The sequence below is a fragment of the Carettochelys insculpta genome, chromosome 19 (genome assembly GCF_033958435.1).
Source record: "Carettochelys insculpta isolate YL-2023 chromosome 19, ASM3395843v1, whole genome shotgun sequence".
Taxonomy (NCBI): domain Eukaryota; kingdom Metazoa; phylum Chordata; order Testudines; family Carettochelyidae; genus Carettochelys; species Carettochelys insculpta.
The window spans coordinates 7,951,812-7,963,980 of NC_134155.1; the positions used below are offsets into that span (position 1 = coordinate 7,951,812).

Below are 12,169 nucleotides of genomic sequence, written 5' to 3' on the forward strand. Positions count from 1 at the left end.
ACTCTCTCCATCCTCTTTAGGAAACCCTCCGCCCTTTCAGGAAGTTGAAGGCTGCTATCAAATTGCCCCTCACTCTGGTCTTCTGCGAGCTAAATAAACCCAAATCCCTCAGCTGCTCCTCGTAGGTCATCTGCTCTAGCCCCCTAATCATTTTGGCTGTCCTCCCCTGGACCCTCTCCAATGCGTCCACATCCTTTCTGTAACGGGGCTCCCAGAACCGGGTGCAATATTCCAGATGCGCCCTCTGATCTGTTAATTAATTAGTGTTGCAGTAGCACCTAAGAGCTCTAATCATGGATCTGGATCCTTCTGTGCTAGGGGTCATCCAAACATGGAATAAAAAGACAGTCTCTTCCTTACAGAACTTACAATGAGAAAACCGACTTTTCACTTTCCTGTAACTTGAAACCAGCCAAAAACAGCTTTCCTCCCACTTTGTTGTGAAACAATTAAATAAAATTCCTACTGCCTGGAACCAAGCCTAGAGAATTTCATCCTCCTAAAACGAATGTTGTCGTTGGGTATCAGACTTTAAAAGTATTATAGATACTGCAGAGATCTGCCTTGTGTGTATATGTCACTGCTGCACTCCACAGGGCAGAATCAGAATTGCATGAGCATTTATCTTGGGTGCTCTAGTGATGATGGTTAATGGAGGGTTTTTGTTTGTTTGTTTTTTATCTGAAGTACCAAGAGTCAGCACTGGTGAAGCTGGGGATCAGATTTAGTTCCCGTTCAGTTCTGAATGGTAGTGGTTGCATAGCAGTGACAACTGTGAAGTCCCCTGCGCTACAGGTTGAATCTTGCTAGTCCGGCACTCTCTCGACTGGCAACATCTGTAATCCAGCGTGATTTAAGTTAGACAGATGACCAATTATCATGGGTGTAACTAAGTTTCCTGTGGTCCTATAAGTATGCTTACAGCCACCAGTTCTGGCTCTCACTATTCTGTGCTGTTACTTAGCTGTAATTTACCCTAAATGTCTTCTAAGAGTCCAGGGAGCAGTGGTAATGCTGCTAGACAATGTTGACATCCTGTGCTCTGGCAAATTGTCTCCTTCAGCACCAATCAAGTCCCTAAGAAGCCTGACTAGAGAGGTTCAACCTGTAGTATATTTAAGCAAAACTCATTCCTTTGATTGCAGCATGGTTCCATCGGGTTTAAGTCGAGGCAGAATTTGTCCCAAGCATGGAAGGCTAAGCATCAAATCTATGATCACTGCAATGGGCTTTAATGTCCTTTTTCTCCTGCCGTTTCAGGTCAACGTTATGGCTGTAAGTATCTGTACCCGTGAGGTCTATCAGTCCATGAAGGAGAGAAATGTTGATGATGGCCATATTATTAACATTAACAGGTGAGAGATTGGATTGTGGCAGGCAGTGAAAGGAGTCCTAGGTTGCTGTGGATTGGCTTTCTTTTCTGTTTTCTTTTACTGCTTTGCAATGTGAAGTTCTGAATCCCTGACTGCCCTGTTGCTTGTCTCTGGAAGTCAGTCTGTATCTAATTGGGAGTTTTTCTGTACAGGTATGTTTTTTTGGCCTGTTTTCAATACCAAAACATTATGTGATACTGACTCATCCCATGTTGTTTCGTGCCCTGTAGGGACTGGACTGGGACACAGGGTGTCTGTGAGCCCTCTTCTCTCATAGGCAGTGCTTCATGGACAACATTCCTTCATGTAAAGCCTGAATCCTGGAGCTCTGTGTGGGTGACGTGTTAGGTTTGGGAAGGTGAAATTCACCCTCTAACTCAGGACTAAGATACAGGCCGAGAGAACAGCTGAATGGCATAGGGACTTGCATAAACAGAGGGATCCTCAGGCCTTTTTCCACGGCCCTGACTCTTTGCTGGGCACAAGTGCAGGGCTAGCAGGGAGAAGTCACTCTGGAGGGGGTTCTCCAGTCACAGCTGCCATGTAGTGTTTATGTGTTGCAAAGGGTTTCGTATTGATGTTTTGCTCTGGAAAGATACAATTCCATGTCTGATACTAATATTAGCTTCATCTGATGCTGAGCCCTGTAAGTTTTCCTATCCTGTTTGTGCCTACTGGGGCAAACATTTCTCTAATCTTCTCATAAAGTCAGGCCTTGTCTACACTGGAGATAGTTCCTGGTTACAACTCTTGGTGTCTGCCCAGCCATATAACACCAGTAAAAATAACAACTCTTTTTTCCTGTTGACTCTATGGTCTGATTACACCTTTCATTGGCTACCTGTAGTCAGTGGGACAGACAGCCACCAAGAGCCCTGAGTTAAGGGGTATTGGTGGGGGAGACAGGGTGCAGCTCTGCACTGGCAGAAGGGTGTGGCCAGGGGCAGACAGCCTTCAGCACCACTCCAGCCCTGGCATTGGGCCTCAGCACCTCCCCAGCCCTCAGAGCCGTGTGGTGCTCCAGCAGCATTTCAGAGGGGGCTGGGGCTCTGGCCATCAGGGCTACCTCAGTTGCAGCAGTGGTGGCCAGGAGCCCTGGGCCCCGTAACAAGTGCCCCCTTCAGCCCTTCCCCGGCAGCCAACCTGTCTGTGGTTAACGCTCCCTGTGGAGACAGAACCTTTGTGTCATATCATATTGAAGCTTGGGGGCTCAGCTTTTAGGATGCATCTGAACTTTTTAATTTGTTTTGGGGGGGAAAAATATCCGGGGCGCCAGTTTAATAATTTTAAGAAGTGTTAGTTGAGATTTCATTTTCCTGAAACAGTTTGACTGTTCTGCTCACTGGTGAGAAGCAGGAAGGATTGTCATAGAAATATTGCCAAAAAGAAGAAAAAAAAATCCAAACTTTTCAACCATCTCTAGAAATCAATTACGTGAAAAGGGGGAAAAAAACCCAAAAAACCCTCACTGTCTCACTGTGCACAATTCCCCTCATTTCTTTTTATGGTTTTATTTGCTTGTTCACTCTTCAAAGCCCATTTGCTCATTTCCCAGCTCCAGCGGGGTAAGAGGAAATTCTGTATTCACCCATCCATGCCGGAGGGTTAGATAGGTTGCACCCCAGCTTTTGGGTTCACTGTGACGGCAACAATTTAATATTTTTAGTAGGTTACTGGTTCCTGTTTGGGATGCCCGACGCTGTTCTTTGTTCCCTCCTCCGCTCACCCACTTTCCTTCTGTTCTCTTCTCAGCATGAATGGCCACAGTGTCGCGCCCCAGTCAGTTGTTCATTTTTACAGTGCCACCAAATATGCGGTCACAGCACTGACGGAGGGGCTAAGGCAAGAACTTCGAGAAGCCAAGACTCACATACGAGCTACAGTGAGTGTTTCTTTTCTCTCTGCTATTTGAGTGGTCTTTTGTGATGTGCGTAGGAAATTTTACCTGTGAGGAATGTTTGTGAGGGGTAGGGTAGTACTCTTCCTAAACCAGAGGGCTGTGAGACCTGTGCCTGAGCTTACCTTAGGTGTCTCAGTTCTCCCATCTGTAAAATGGGGTTAAGAATATCTACCTTACCAGGGTTTGAGGAGCCTTAATTTATGCTGATAAAGTGCTTTGAGCTTCTCATAGAGATGCAAGTATAGAAATATGAGTGGACAAGACACAGCACTGGGAGACACGAGACCTGGATTCTGCTGCTGATTTTGTCACTGACTTACTGAATGACCTCGAGTGACTCACTTGGCCCTCCTGTGCCTCAGTTTCCCTCCTGGGAAAGAAATGGGGAACCACACCTTGGGGCTAGAGCTATGGATTACATTTTAGAGCTGCACAAAATGTACAGTAACTTGCTGAGGAAGCAGCAAACATGCATTAAAAATGAATAACACTCATCAAATAGTAGCTTTGTTTGAACTGTGTAGTAACCTTGCCTCTCAGATATCTGTTGTTCAACAGTTATACTGTGTTGCAAATTTATTCTGTCATTTGGTGTGCTGAACCTTCTCTTTGTGGTGTAAGGGCTATCTATCAGAAGTCCCCACAGTAATACACTATGGCGATCATTAAGTCAACATCTAGTCTCTTAAAATATTTCTGTCTTTTTTTAATGAAAGGGGAGTTACAAATCCATTAGGATGTGCTCTGTTCTTTTCCAGTGTATATCTCCAGGACTGGTGGAAACTGGATTTGCTTTTAAACTTCATGATAATGATCCAGAAAGAGCTGCGGCAACCTACGAGAGCATTAGGGTAGGGAACTGAGAAATGAATATGGAGGAAAGTTATGCTGATTACATGCCTAATGATTTTTCTCCAGCTCATAATCTTTTAGGGTCCCAAGTCTGCATGGCACTGAGTGCTTCCTGAAAAACCCTCCGCATCCTCAACTCTCATCCGAGTCAGTGGGAGGTGAAGGACCCATTAGGAAGTGCTCAGCACTTCAGCAGGATTAGACACTTCAAAGTGAATCTCAGATTTTGCACTGAGCACTGCATATACCATGCAGAGTTTAACATGTTTCAGGCTCATTATTTTCTTATTTATACGAACATTGTCCAAGATCAACCAGTTTTTAATAGTTTGCAGCTGTAAGTGACTTGGTCTTATTGAAGAGCAAATATACACCATTAACTACTACACTTTTGGAAAACTGGACCTTCTTACAATTTTGGAAATTCAGAAACTAACCAGCCTCTTGTAGAGACGCTGGCTTAATTTTTTTTTTTAACTAAGCATCCCTTCAGAGCTCATCTTAAGTCTGTTTAATTCAATGAAGTGCTTTGGGAGGAATATAAATCCTTATGCTTCAGGACACAAGCCAGACTCAACTTAATGGAGTCAGGCAGGAACTTTCTGCAGGAGCAGGTTATCTCCTACTTAACTAGTACTGGGATTCTTGTACCTTCCTCTGAAGTGGCTGATACTCATCATTGTTGGAGATGGAATACTGGACTGAATGGGTCACTGGACTGAGCCGGTTTGGAAATTTCAGTATTCCTCATTTTTACCCAATTTGTCCATGAAGTCCAGAGTGTCATCCCAGTCCTCACAAAATCCCTTGCTTTCTGCTGCAAGGTTGCTTTTCCATGTCTCTCCTAGTTGCATTGTCCCCTCTCCACAAAAGCAGAATGTACTTCTCCATCCTGGGTAAGAGGTATCAAGTTTAGCTCTGGGAGAACGTACATGAGGGTTGAGGGATAGAATCTTCAACCCAGCTAATTGGGTTGCTCCCAGGTTAGGTAATCCAGGCCCTGGATAAGAGGATCGGATCTGATCTGCTCCTTCTCCTCCCCCCCAGCGCAGGAACGGTATAGCGTGCATAGTCACATGCCACATCCCTTGCTCAGCCCCAAAACTTTTGGAGGGAGTTTTGCCAGGGCGGTTCTCACACATGCGGTCTCTGTAGTAGTGTCACGGGCTACAGGGCAAGATTGGGGGTGGGGAGCAGTTCTGTGCCCAGAAGGGGTGGGGCCAAGAGCAGAAGTGGGGGGGCCAACCCCCCCCGGACTGTGGTGCTGGGCCCTCCCCCGCATGCCCTGACAGTTGCATGCAGCCAGAGCACCATTGCCACAGCGTTTCAAAGGGGCCCAGTAGCAAAGTAGCAGTGGCGACTGGCTTTGGGGCAACAGCTCTCTTTGTTCCCCGTTGTCAGCAGACCTAGGTCTCTGCTACTGCTGCTGCCCTGGGCATATTGGGCCAGATGCCTTTGGACGCATGTGGGGATCTGTCCCTTCATCTCAACACAAGAACAGTCCTGGGAGTTTTATTCTGATCAGCCTTTAAGGTTGTGAATATATTATGCAAGTGTCTAAATAAGACCAGTGCCATTGAAATACCTTTTTACTATGATCTGGACATCACCGGGGGGAAGGAGGGCATTGAGTGGGAGGGGGCTCATCTCAGCTGATGCAGCAAAGCGTTGCCGTTATTGCTACTGTTACAACAGCCAGTGCAAAAATTAAAACAATCAGCCGCCCTTTTTGAATTTTAATGCAGATTTCCCATGTCTGTTTTCCTTGAAGTGATTTTTGTCATTTCCAATTGTTGATTGTGAGAAACTGAGAAATTGTATTCTGAATTTCCCTAATTAAGCCTTTGTCTCGGTTAATATTGATTCTATCTTTCCAGTGTCTAAAAGCTGAAGATATGGCCAACGCGGTGATATATGTACTAAGTGCTCCACCTCATGTACAGGTAAGTGGCAGTTCTTGTAAAACAATGTCTCTGTTGTGTGTCATCAAAGGAGCAGTGGGGGATTTTGCTGACCTGACGTTTGTTCATCAGCGTTGCAGTCTCCATATCAGCTGGGTGCTCAGGAGGACATGACCAGGGGATTAACGGTGCTCATTTTTGCTTACGTGAACCTTATGACCCTACTGAAATGGCAAGGCTCCAGAGGCAAAAACCCGTGTGTCTACAGGATAAGAAGTTCAAACCCCAGAGAAAAGTTATCTGGGATTTCTTAGAACCTAGATAAAATGTGGAGGTCAAAAAAGTACCCGAAAAGTTACTTGAATAAAAGGGCAGCTGCTGGGAGGGGGTTGTAATCAAGTAAAAGTGAAAGTGTTCATCTGGGAAACTGCTTGAGTGAAAGCGCACACATGCATCACATCTTAGTTGTACTCAAGTATCCAGAAATAAAAAGCAGACTCCCATGAACATCCTTGCATACTTCTGGATATTTGAGTACAATGAAAACACAATGGTTTTGCCCTTTACTCAAGTAGTTTTCCAGAAGGCAAGTTGTACTTTTACTTAATGATTATCCCCCAAAGTATCGGTACTTTTACTCAAGTAACTTTCCCCACCTCTGATAAAATGGAAGGAACTTGGGCATCTCTGCCGCCTTGGAACTGAGCTCCCTGGAGTCCCGCTGACATTCTGAGGGCTAGATCAGAGGTGGCAGTAAGGCGGTGCACCCCAATGTGCTGCTGGGGTAAGAACCAGTGAGGGCACCCAGTAACAGGAGACAGGGCACGCTCCTGGCTGGACTCCGCTACAGGCTGCTGCACCATGCAGGAGGCAGGTGAACAGGGCCTGTGGGGGCTGCCCTTACCTTCAGGATCTCAGGCCCCAGCATTCCTCTACCAATGCTGCTGGCTGCTTGCAGTTCCCCTTCTGTCATTGTTGGGGTAAAGAGGAAAGCTCACCATGTGCCTTCATTTCTCTCCCTCCCAGCTGGTGCTGGGATTGGCAGAGGAGGGAGTGACCTACACTGTGTGCTGTCCTCTCACCCCCAACCATGAGAGAGAGGGAACAGCAGACAAGAAGCAGTGCCAATAGGAAGGGCAGGGCTTCAAGCTCCCTCCTGCGCCCTCTCTAAAGGTTGCCCTTGTTCCACCACTCTCCCCATACACCCCAACCCCTGCCCTGCCCAGTGTTCCAGCTAATCTTTTCCACCTGGGGTGGAATAAATTTTGTTACGTGCACCAATGCATGTGCGGATGCGCACCACCCATAGAAATACACGCTGCCCACTCTGGATGGCTGTAGTTGCTCTGCTAATCAGCTGGGCAGCACCTGAATCTCTTCTGGGTGGCTGCCCAAGCACGCAGCTACAGGGAACTCTGGCCCTCAGGACCCCCTACCTCTATAGTTCCCAGCCCTGGTTCCTTTACCCCCTCACATCCCAACCCTCTGCACTGAGTCCCCCCCATGCCTCCAGCCCTGATTCCCTCACCCCCTCCACACGCACCCCAACCCTGACTCCTGCACCACTCCCACAACACACCCCCAGCCAATGTTCCCTCTAGTTTCTTTCTGTCCAAGGGTGGAATAAATTTTATGTGCAGTGAGGCATGTGCGGATGTGCACCACCCCTATAAACACACGCTGACGGCTATGAGTGGCTCTGGGTGCTCTGCTCATCAGCTGGGTGGCATTTGAATCTTTCCCGGGCGGCCGCCCAAGTGCTCAGCTCATGGGGATCGCTGACCCCAGCCCCCTGCCCTGAGCCCCTGCATGCCACCCGCCACTTCAATGTCTTACACATTCTGTCAAATCACACCTCCCTCCACTCACTGCCTGGAGTGCCCTGGGCAGGGGGTGGGGCCAATCCAAGAGCGCCTGTAAGAAATTTAACTTGTTTTCACCCCGGGCTCTATCAGATACTCCCAGTTGCCAGTTTAGAACCCAGTCCTGCTATGTGTCCAGGGTCACACTAGATGTTTGTGGCAGAGCAGCATTTAAGCACAGGTTGTTGTATAGGCTGTCTGTCTACCCTCTCCCTCAGCTCTTTCCAATGGGTACTGAGTACCTCACAGATTGAAGCCATATGCTTACGGCATCCCGTCCTCTCCAGTGGCTGGTCCACACAGAGGATAAAAGGCTACTACTGCTGCCACCGCCTGCTGCTGCTCCTTTAGGTCTGGAAGCCCGTGCGTCTAGCGCTAGTGATCCCAGGTTCTCGGACCAGTGGGGACACCGTAGAGTTAAGTATCAAACTTCCAGTGCCTAAGCACAGCTAAATCCACTAGCCCCTGGATACCGAAGAGCTACTCCTCAGCTCCTCGCTGTCCTGCTTTTATGCCTCTGTTACACTTGCATCTGAGGTGGTTTTCACTTGATGGATTCCCTTGGGTGCTTTCAGCTGCTTTTAAAATCCCAGTGAATTTGCGGCTTACGCGTTAAAATAATCTGGGTGTCTCCCTCTGCGATGCACTCACTTCTCAGCAACAGGGCCAGATTTCTGGTTGGAGCTGCTGGGTGCTGAGCACATTAGGAAATCTGCCTGATTGCTATTTTGCACTTGTGCCTTTTGTTGAGAGTCTCTGTAACCCGGTCGAGGGTGGGGCACCATCCATCAGTGCTCAGGGAGAGCCCTTCTCCCCCTGGGTCAGCGGGTGGCCATTACAGCCTTCGAGGTGCCAGGGGGACTCAGCTGTGGTAGAAGTCCCAGGGCCCAGGTTTATGGTCCGGCTGAGCCAATGGTTAGACAGGCTCCGGCAGTGACCATAGTCCTAGGGCTCGGGCCAGCAGTCAGGCCGAGTCACTGAACGTAGGTGTTTGTTTAAGGAAGTGGGGGAGGGAGACTGCCAACCATTGGTTGGTGGCTGGTGGGGACCCAGGCCCACCCATTCCGCTTCATCCCAGCCCAGGGCCCTAACAGTGGCTGAGTCAGCCAGGATCCAGGTTGCAACACGCTGACACCCACCCAGGTCCATCACGGCCTTCCAGCTCAGGACAGGTGTCTGTCTGCTCCAGCAGCTGGGCTGTCACTGAACTTCTGGGCTTATTCCTTTCCTGCCTCTTGACTTCCAGGCAGGTGATAAAGAGGGGTGGGGTTCTGTCCACCAGGGCTGTGGGCCAGTGGGCAGCCATTGCAGCCTACTACCGTCTTAAAATTCAAACCTTTTGTGCTTTCAGACTTATTTTTCACCCACTGCTTAACAAACAAACAATTTGCTTCTGTGCTGGATTTCAGCTCTATGCTGGTGTGAAGTGACAAATCCCTGGCACTCAAGGTTTTAGAGATGTCGAAAAAATTATTTGAGAGAAGGCTGAGTGGAGACCCATGCAAATACTGATGAAAACAAGAAAACATGTTAAATGACTGTGGCCATGAAACATTACTGCAGGTTGAACCTCTCTCATCCAGCACCCTCAGGACCGTGACTAGTGCCATACAAGAGAATTTACCAGACCTTGGGAGGTCAATATTGTCGAGCACATTAGCAACACTGCACGGCTTACTGGGCTCTTAGAAGACATTTAGGGTAAATTACAGCTAAAAAACTGCACAGAACAGTGAGAGCCAGGACTGGTAGCTGGAAACAAACTTTATGGGACCGCACAAAACTTGGCCACACCCATGATAAGTTGTCATTTGGGTGACTAAAATCATGCTGGATTATGGATGTTGCTGGATAAGTGTGTTCTGGATTAGAGAAGTTTAACCTGTAGCAAGATCTTCGCATGGGCTCCTGCATAGCCTTGGCATGAGACATATGGATACAAGAGCTGTATTCCTGTGTTAGTCCAATGCCCTCTCTCTGCTAGTGACCACTTCTTGCCGCTTCAGAGCTAGTTGTAAGAATCAATGCAATAGGCAGTTATGGAATAACTTGGCCAGGAGCAATGTTCCTTCCTGACTCTCGTTAGGTAAAAGTTGATTTACGCCCCGAAGCATGAACGGTATATAACCAACGCTACCTTATACTGTCTTCCTTCTCTGCTGAGTACTGAGTGTAATTCCGTCAGAAGGAAAAAAAATAAATATGGCTAAAAGAAAAAAAAACTTACTAAAAACAAACAAAACCTATAGGACTGCTGGTTAAATAATTCTGAAGGCACCTATAGCTTGTTGTATACATTGTGTTCATCTTCAGTTTGTCGTCGTGTTTCACGCAGGTTTGGCGTGTTTGTGTTTTGCACTCTGTGCACTTCTTAAAATGGGCTTCTGTGCTACTAGGAAATCATGTATTGGTCTTTGTTCCAGATTGCAGATATTCAGATGAGGCCGACAGAGCAGATTTCATAGCAAATGAGGAGGAATTCAGGCAGTACCGGGCGTCAGTCTCCCTTCACACCCTCCAGCGCTTTAGGGTTTCATCTGCTGGTCGACGACATTTTAATTGGATTCCAAGGATCACATTTGAAGATTAATTTTCGTTCTCACCCCCCACCTCTCTCTGAGCTGATCCTGAGCCAGTAAAAAAAAAACAAAAAACTGTCACTTTCCTCCTTTCCTCCCACTATTACAGTAAATGTAATATGAAATCACAGTAGGGAAGCAGATCCGTGGAATACAGTATATGATTGGTTTGGGGGTGATTTTTGTTTTGTTTGGGTCTTGTTCGCTGATGCTCCAGACAGACACAGCTGAAGCATCGTGAGATATCTGCCAAATCGAAAGCATCATTCGATCGCTGGCTCTTCTCTGCTGATGCACATTCTTTGAATTGTTGCAATGAATTACATGGCATACACCTGTCACTTTCTTCTCTGATTTTTAAGTATTATTGTCAGAGGTGTCCCAGCTACTTCGTACGGCAGATGTGATTTCCACCTCTTCTCTGTTCAGCTCTGACAGACTAATGCATTGGAAGGAGATTTCCTTTGTACTTAGAACAAAGGATTTGCCTTAATACTAGTCTTCTCTTCTCAAATCAAAACAATAGACAAGATGTCCATTGTCCCCCTTTTTCAGCCTACTTAATATGTTGGATTTTTTGTGTATATTGTATATCAGTCAGTCTAATTTCTGTTTCTCTTGCATCTATTCAAAGCTAAGTTTGCTTGTCAATAACAGTGCATGTGACCTACCCCACCTCCTTGTATCTCACAGTGCCAGAAGAAGTGTAAAGAATTCTCCTTTCCCATTTACATGAATTGTGCCTGACAGATTTGAAGGAGTCTCTCTCTGTGATAGCCATTTCTCTCTCTAGGTAGATAGATGGAGGGATAGGCACCTGAATTTCCACAGGTTAGAGAATGACGTTCTTCTAACGTATCAGCGGCATAGTTAACGTATGAGTGCGTTGTTTTGGTCTTTTTAATAAAAGTAAAATAAAATTGCGTACCGTCTTCTTGTGCTCATATATATTCTTTGCATCATCTCGTGGCATTCTTAATGGTTTTTGTATGTTTGATTTTTGCACGCGTTGAACAGTTTGGAAATATCAACGCCCTCGTAGAAATGCTGTGTGGTGCTGTTTAAACTGTGAGTGCTGAAAGCTAGTGAGCCGGAAATGTTGAAACTGTGAAAAGGTACTTGATCAGATTCTTGGGACAAGAGAGAAGTGAGGCAGGGAACCCTGCTGAAGCTGTCCAGAATGCATGATTTCCAAACTGCAAAGGTAAAACCTGATTCTGCTCTGGTAAATAGTTTTATGCTGGAGTAATTTCTCACTGTTACTCCTCATTTACACCAGGTTAAGACTGAGGAGAATCGGGCCTGTATCTGATTACAATTAAAGTTGCAAGACTACTTGAGATATCATGTTTAGACTTATAAGAATGGTATAAAAAAAGACAAAAAGCAGTCAAGTAGCACTTTAAAGACTAGCAAAATAGTTTATTGGGTGCGCTTTCGTGGGACAGACCCACTTCTTCAGACCATAGCCAGACCAGACCAGACTCAATATTTAAGACACAGAGAACCAAAAACAGTAAGCAAGGAGGACAAATCAGAAAAAGATAATCAAGGTGAGCAAATCAGAGAGTGGAGGGGTAGGGGGGAAGATCAAGAATTAGATTAGATTCAATCTAATTCTTGATCTTCTCCCCCACCCCTCCACTCTCTGATTTGCTCACCTTGATTATCTTTTTGTGATTTGTCCTCCTTGCTTACTGTT

General features: G+C 46.6%; 1 protein-coding gene across 1 annotated transcript in view; it reads left to right on the plus strand.

Annotated features, from left to right (window-relative positions):
• Window positions 1-11,392, plus strand: part of DHRS11 (dehydrogenase/reductase 11) — a 58,803-nt gene extending 47,411 nt beyond the window's left edge. Inside the window, exons 3-7 of the mRNA XM_075013734.1 lie at window positions 1,261-1,355; window positions 3,126-3,255; window positions 4,032-4,124; window positions 6,003-6,068; window positions 10,312-11,392. Of these exons, the coding sequence (XP_074869835.1) occupies window positions 1,261-1,355; window positions 3,126-3,255; window positions 4,032-4,124; window positions 6,003-6,068; window positions 10,312-10,353 (426 nt within the window). The 3' untranslated portion in view covers window positions 10,354-11,392. The remainder of the gene's footprint in view (window positions 1-1,260; window positions 1,356-3,125; window positions 3,256-4,031; window positions 4,125-6,002; window positions 6,069-10,311) is intronic.
• The last annotated feature ends 777 nt before the right edge of the window (window positions 11,393-12,169 follow it).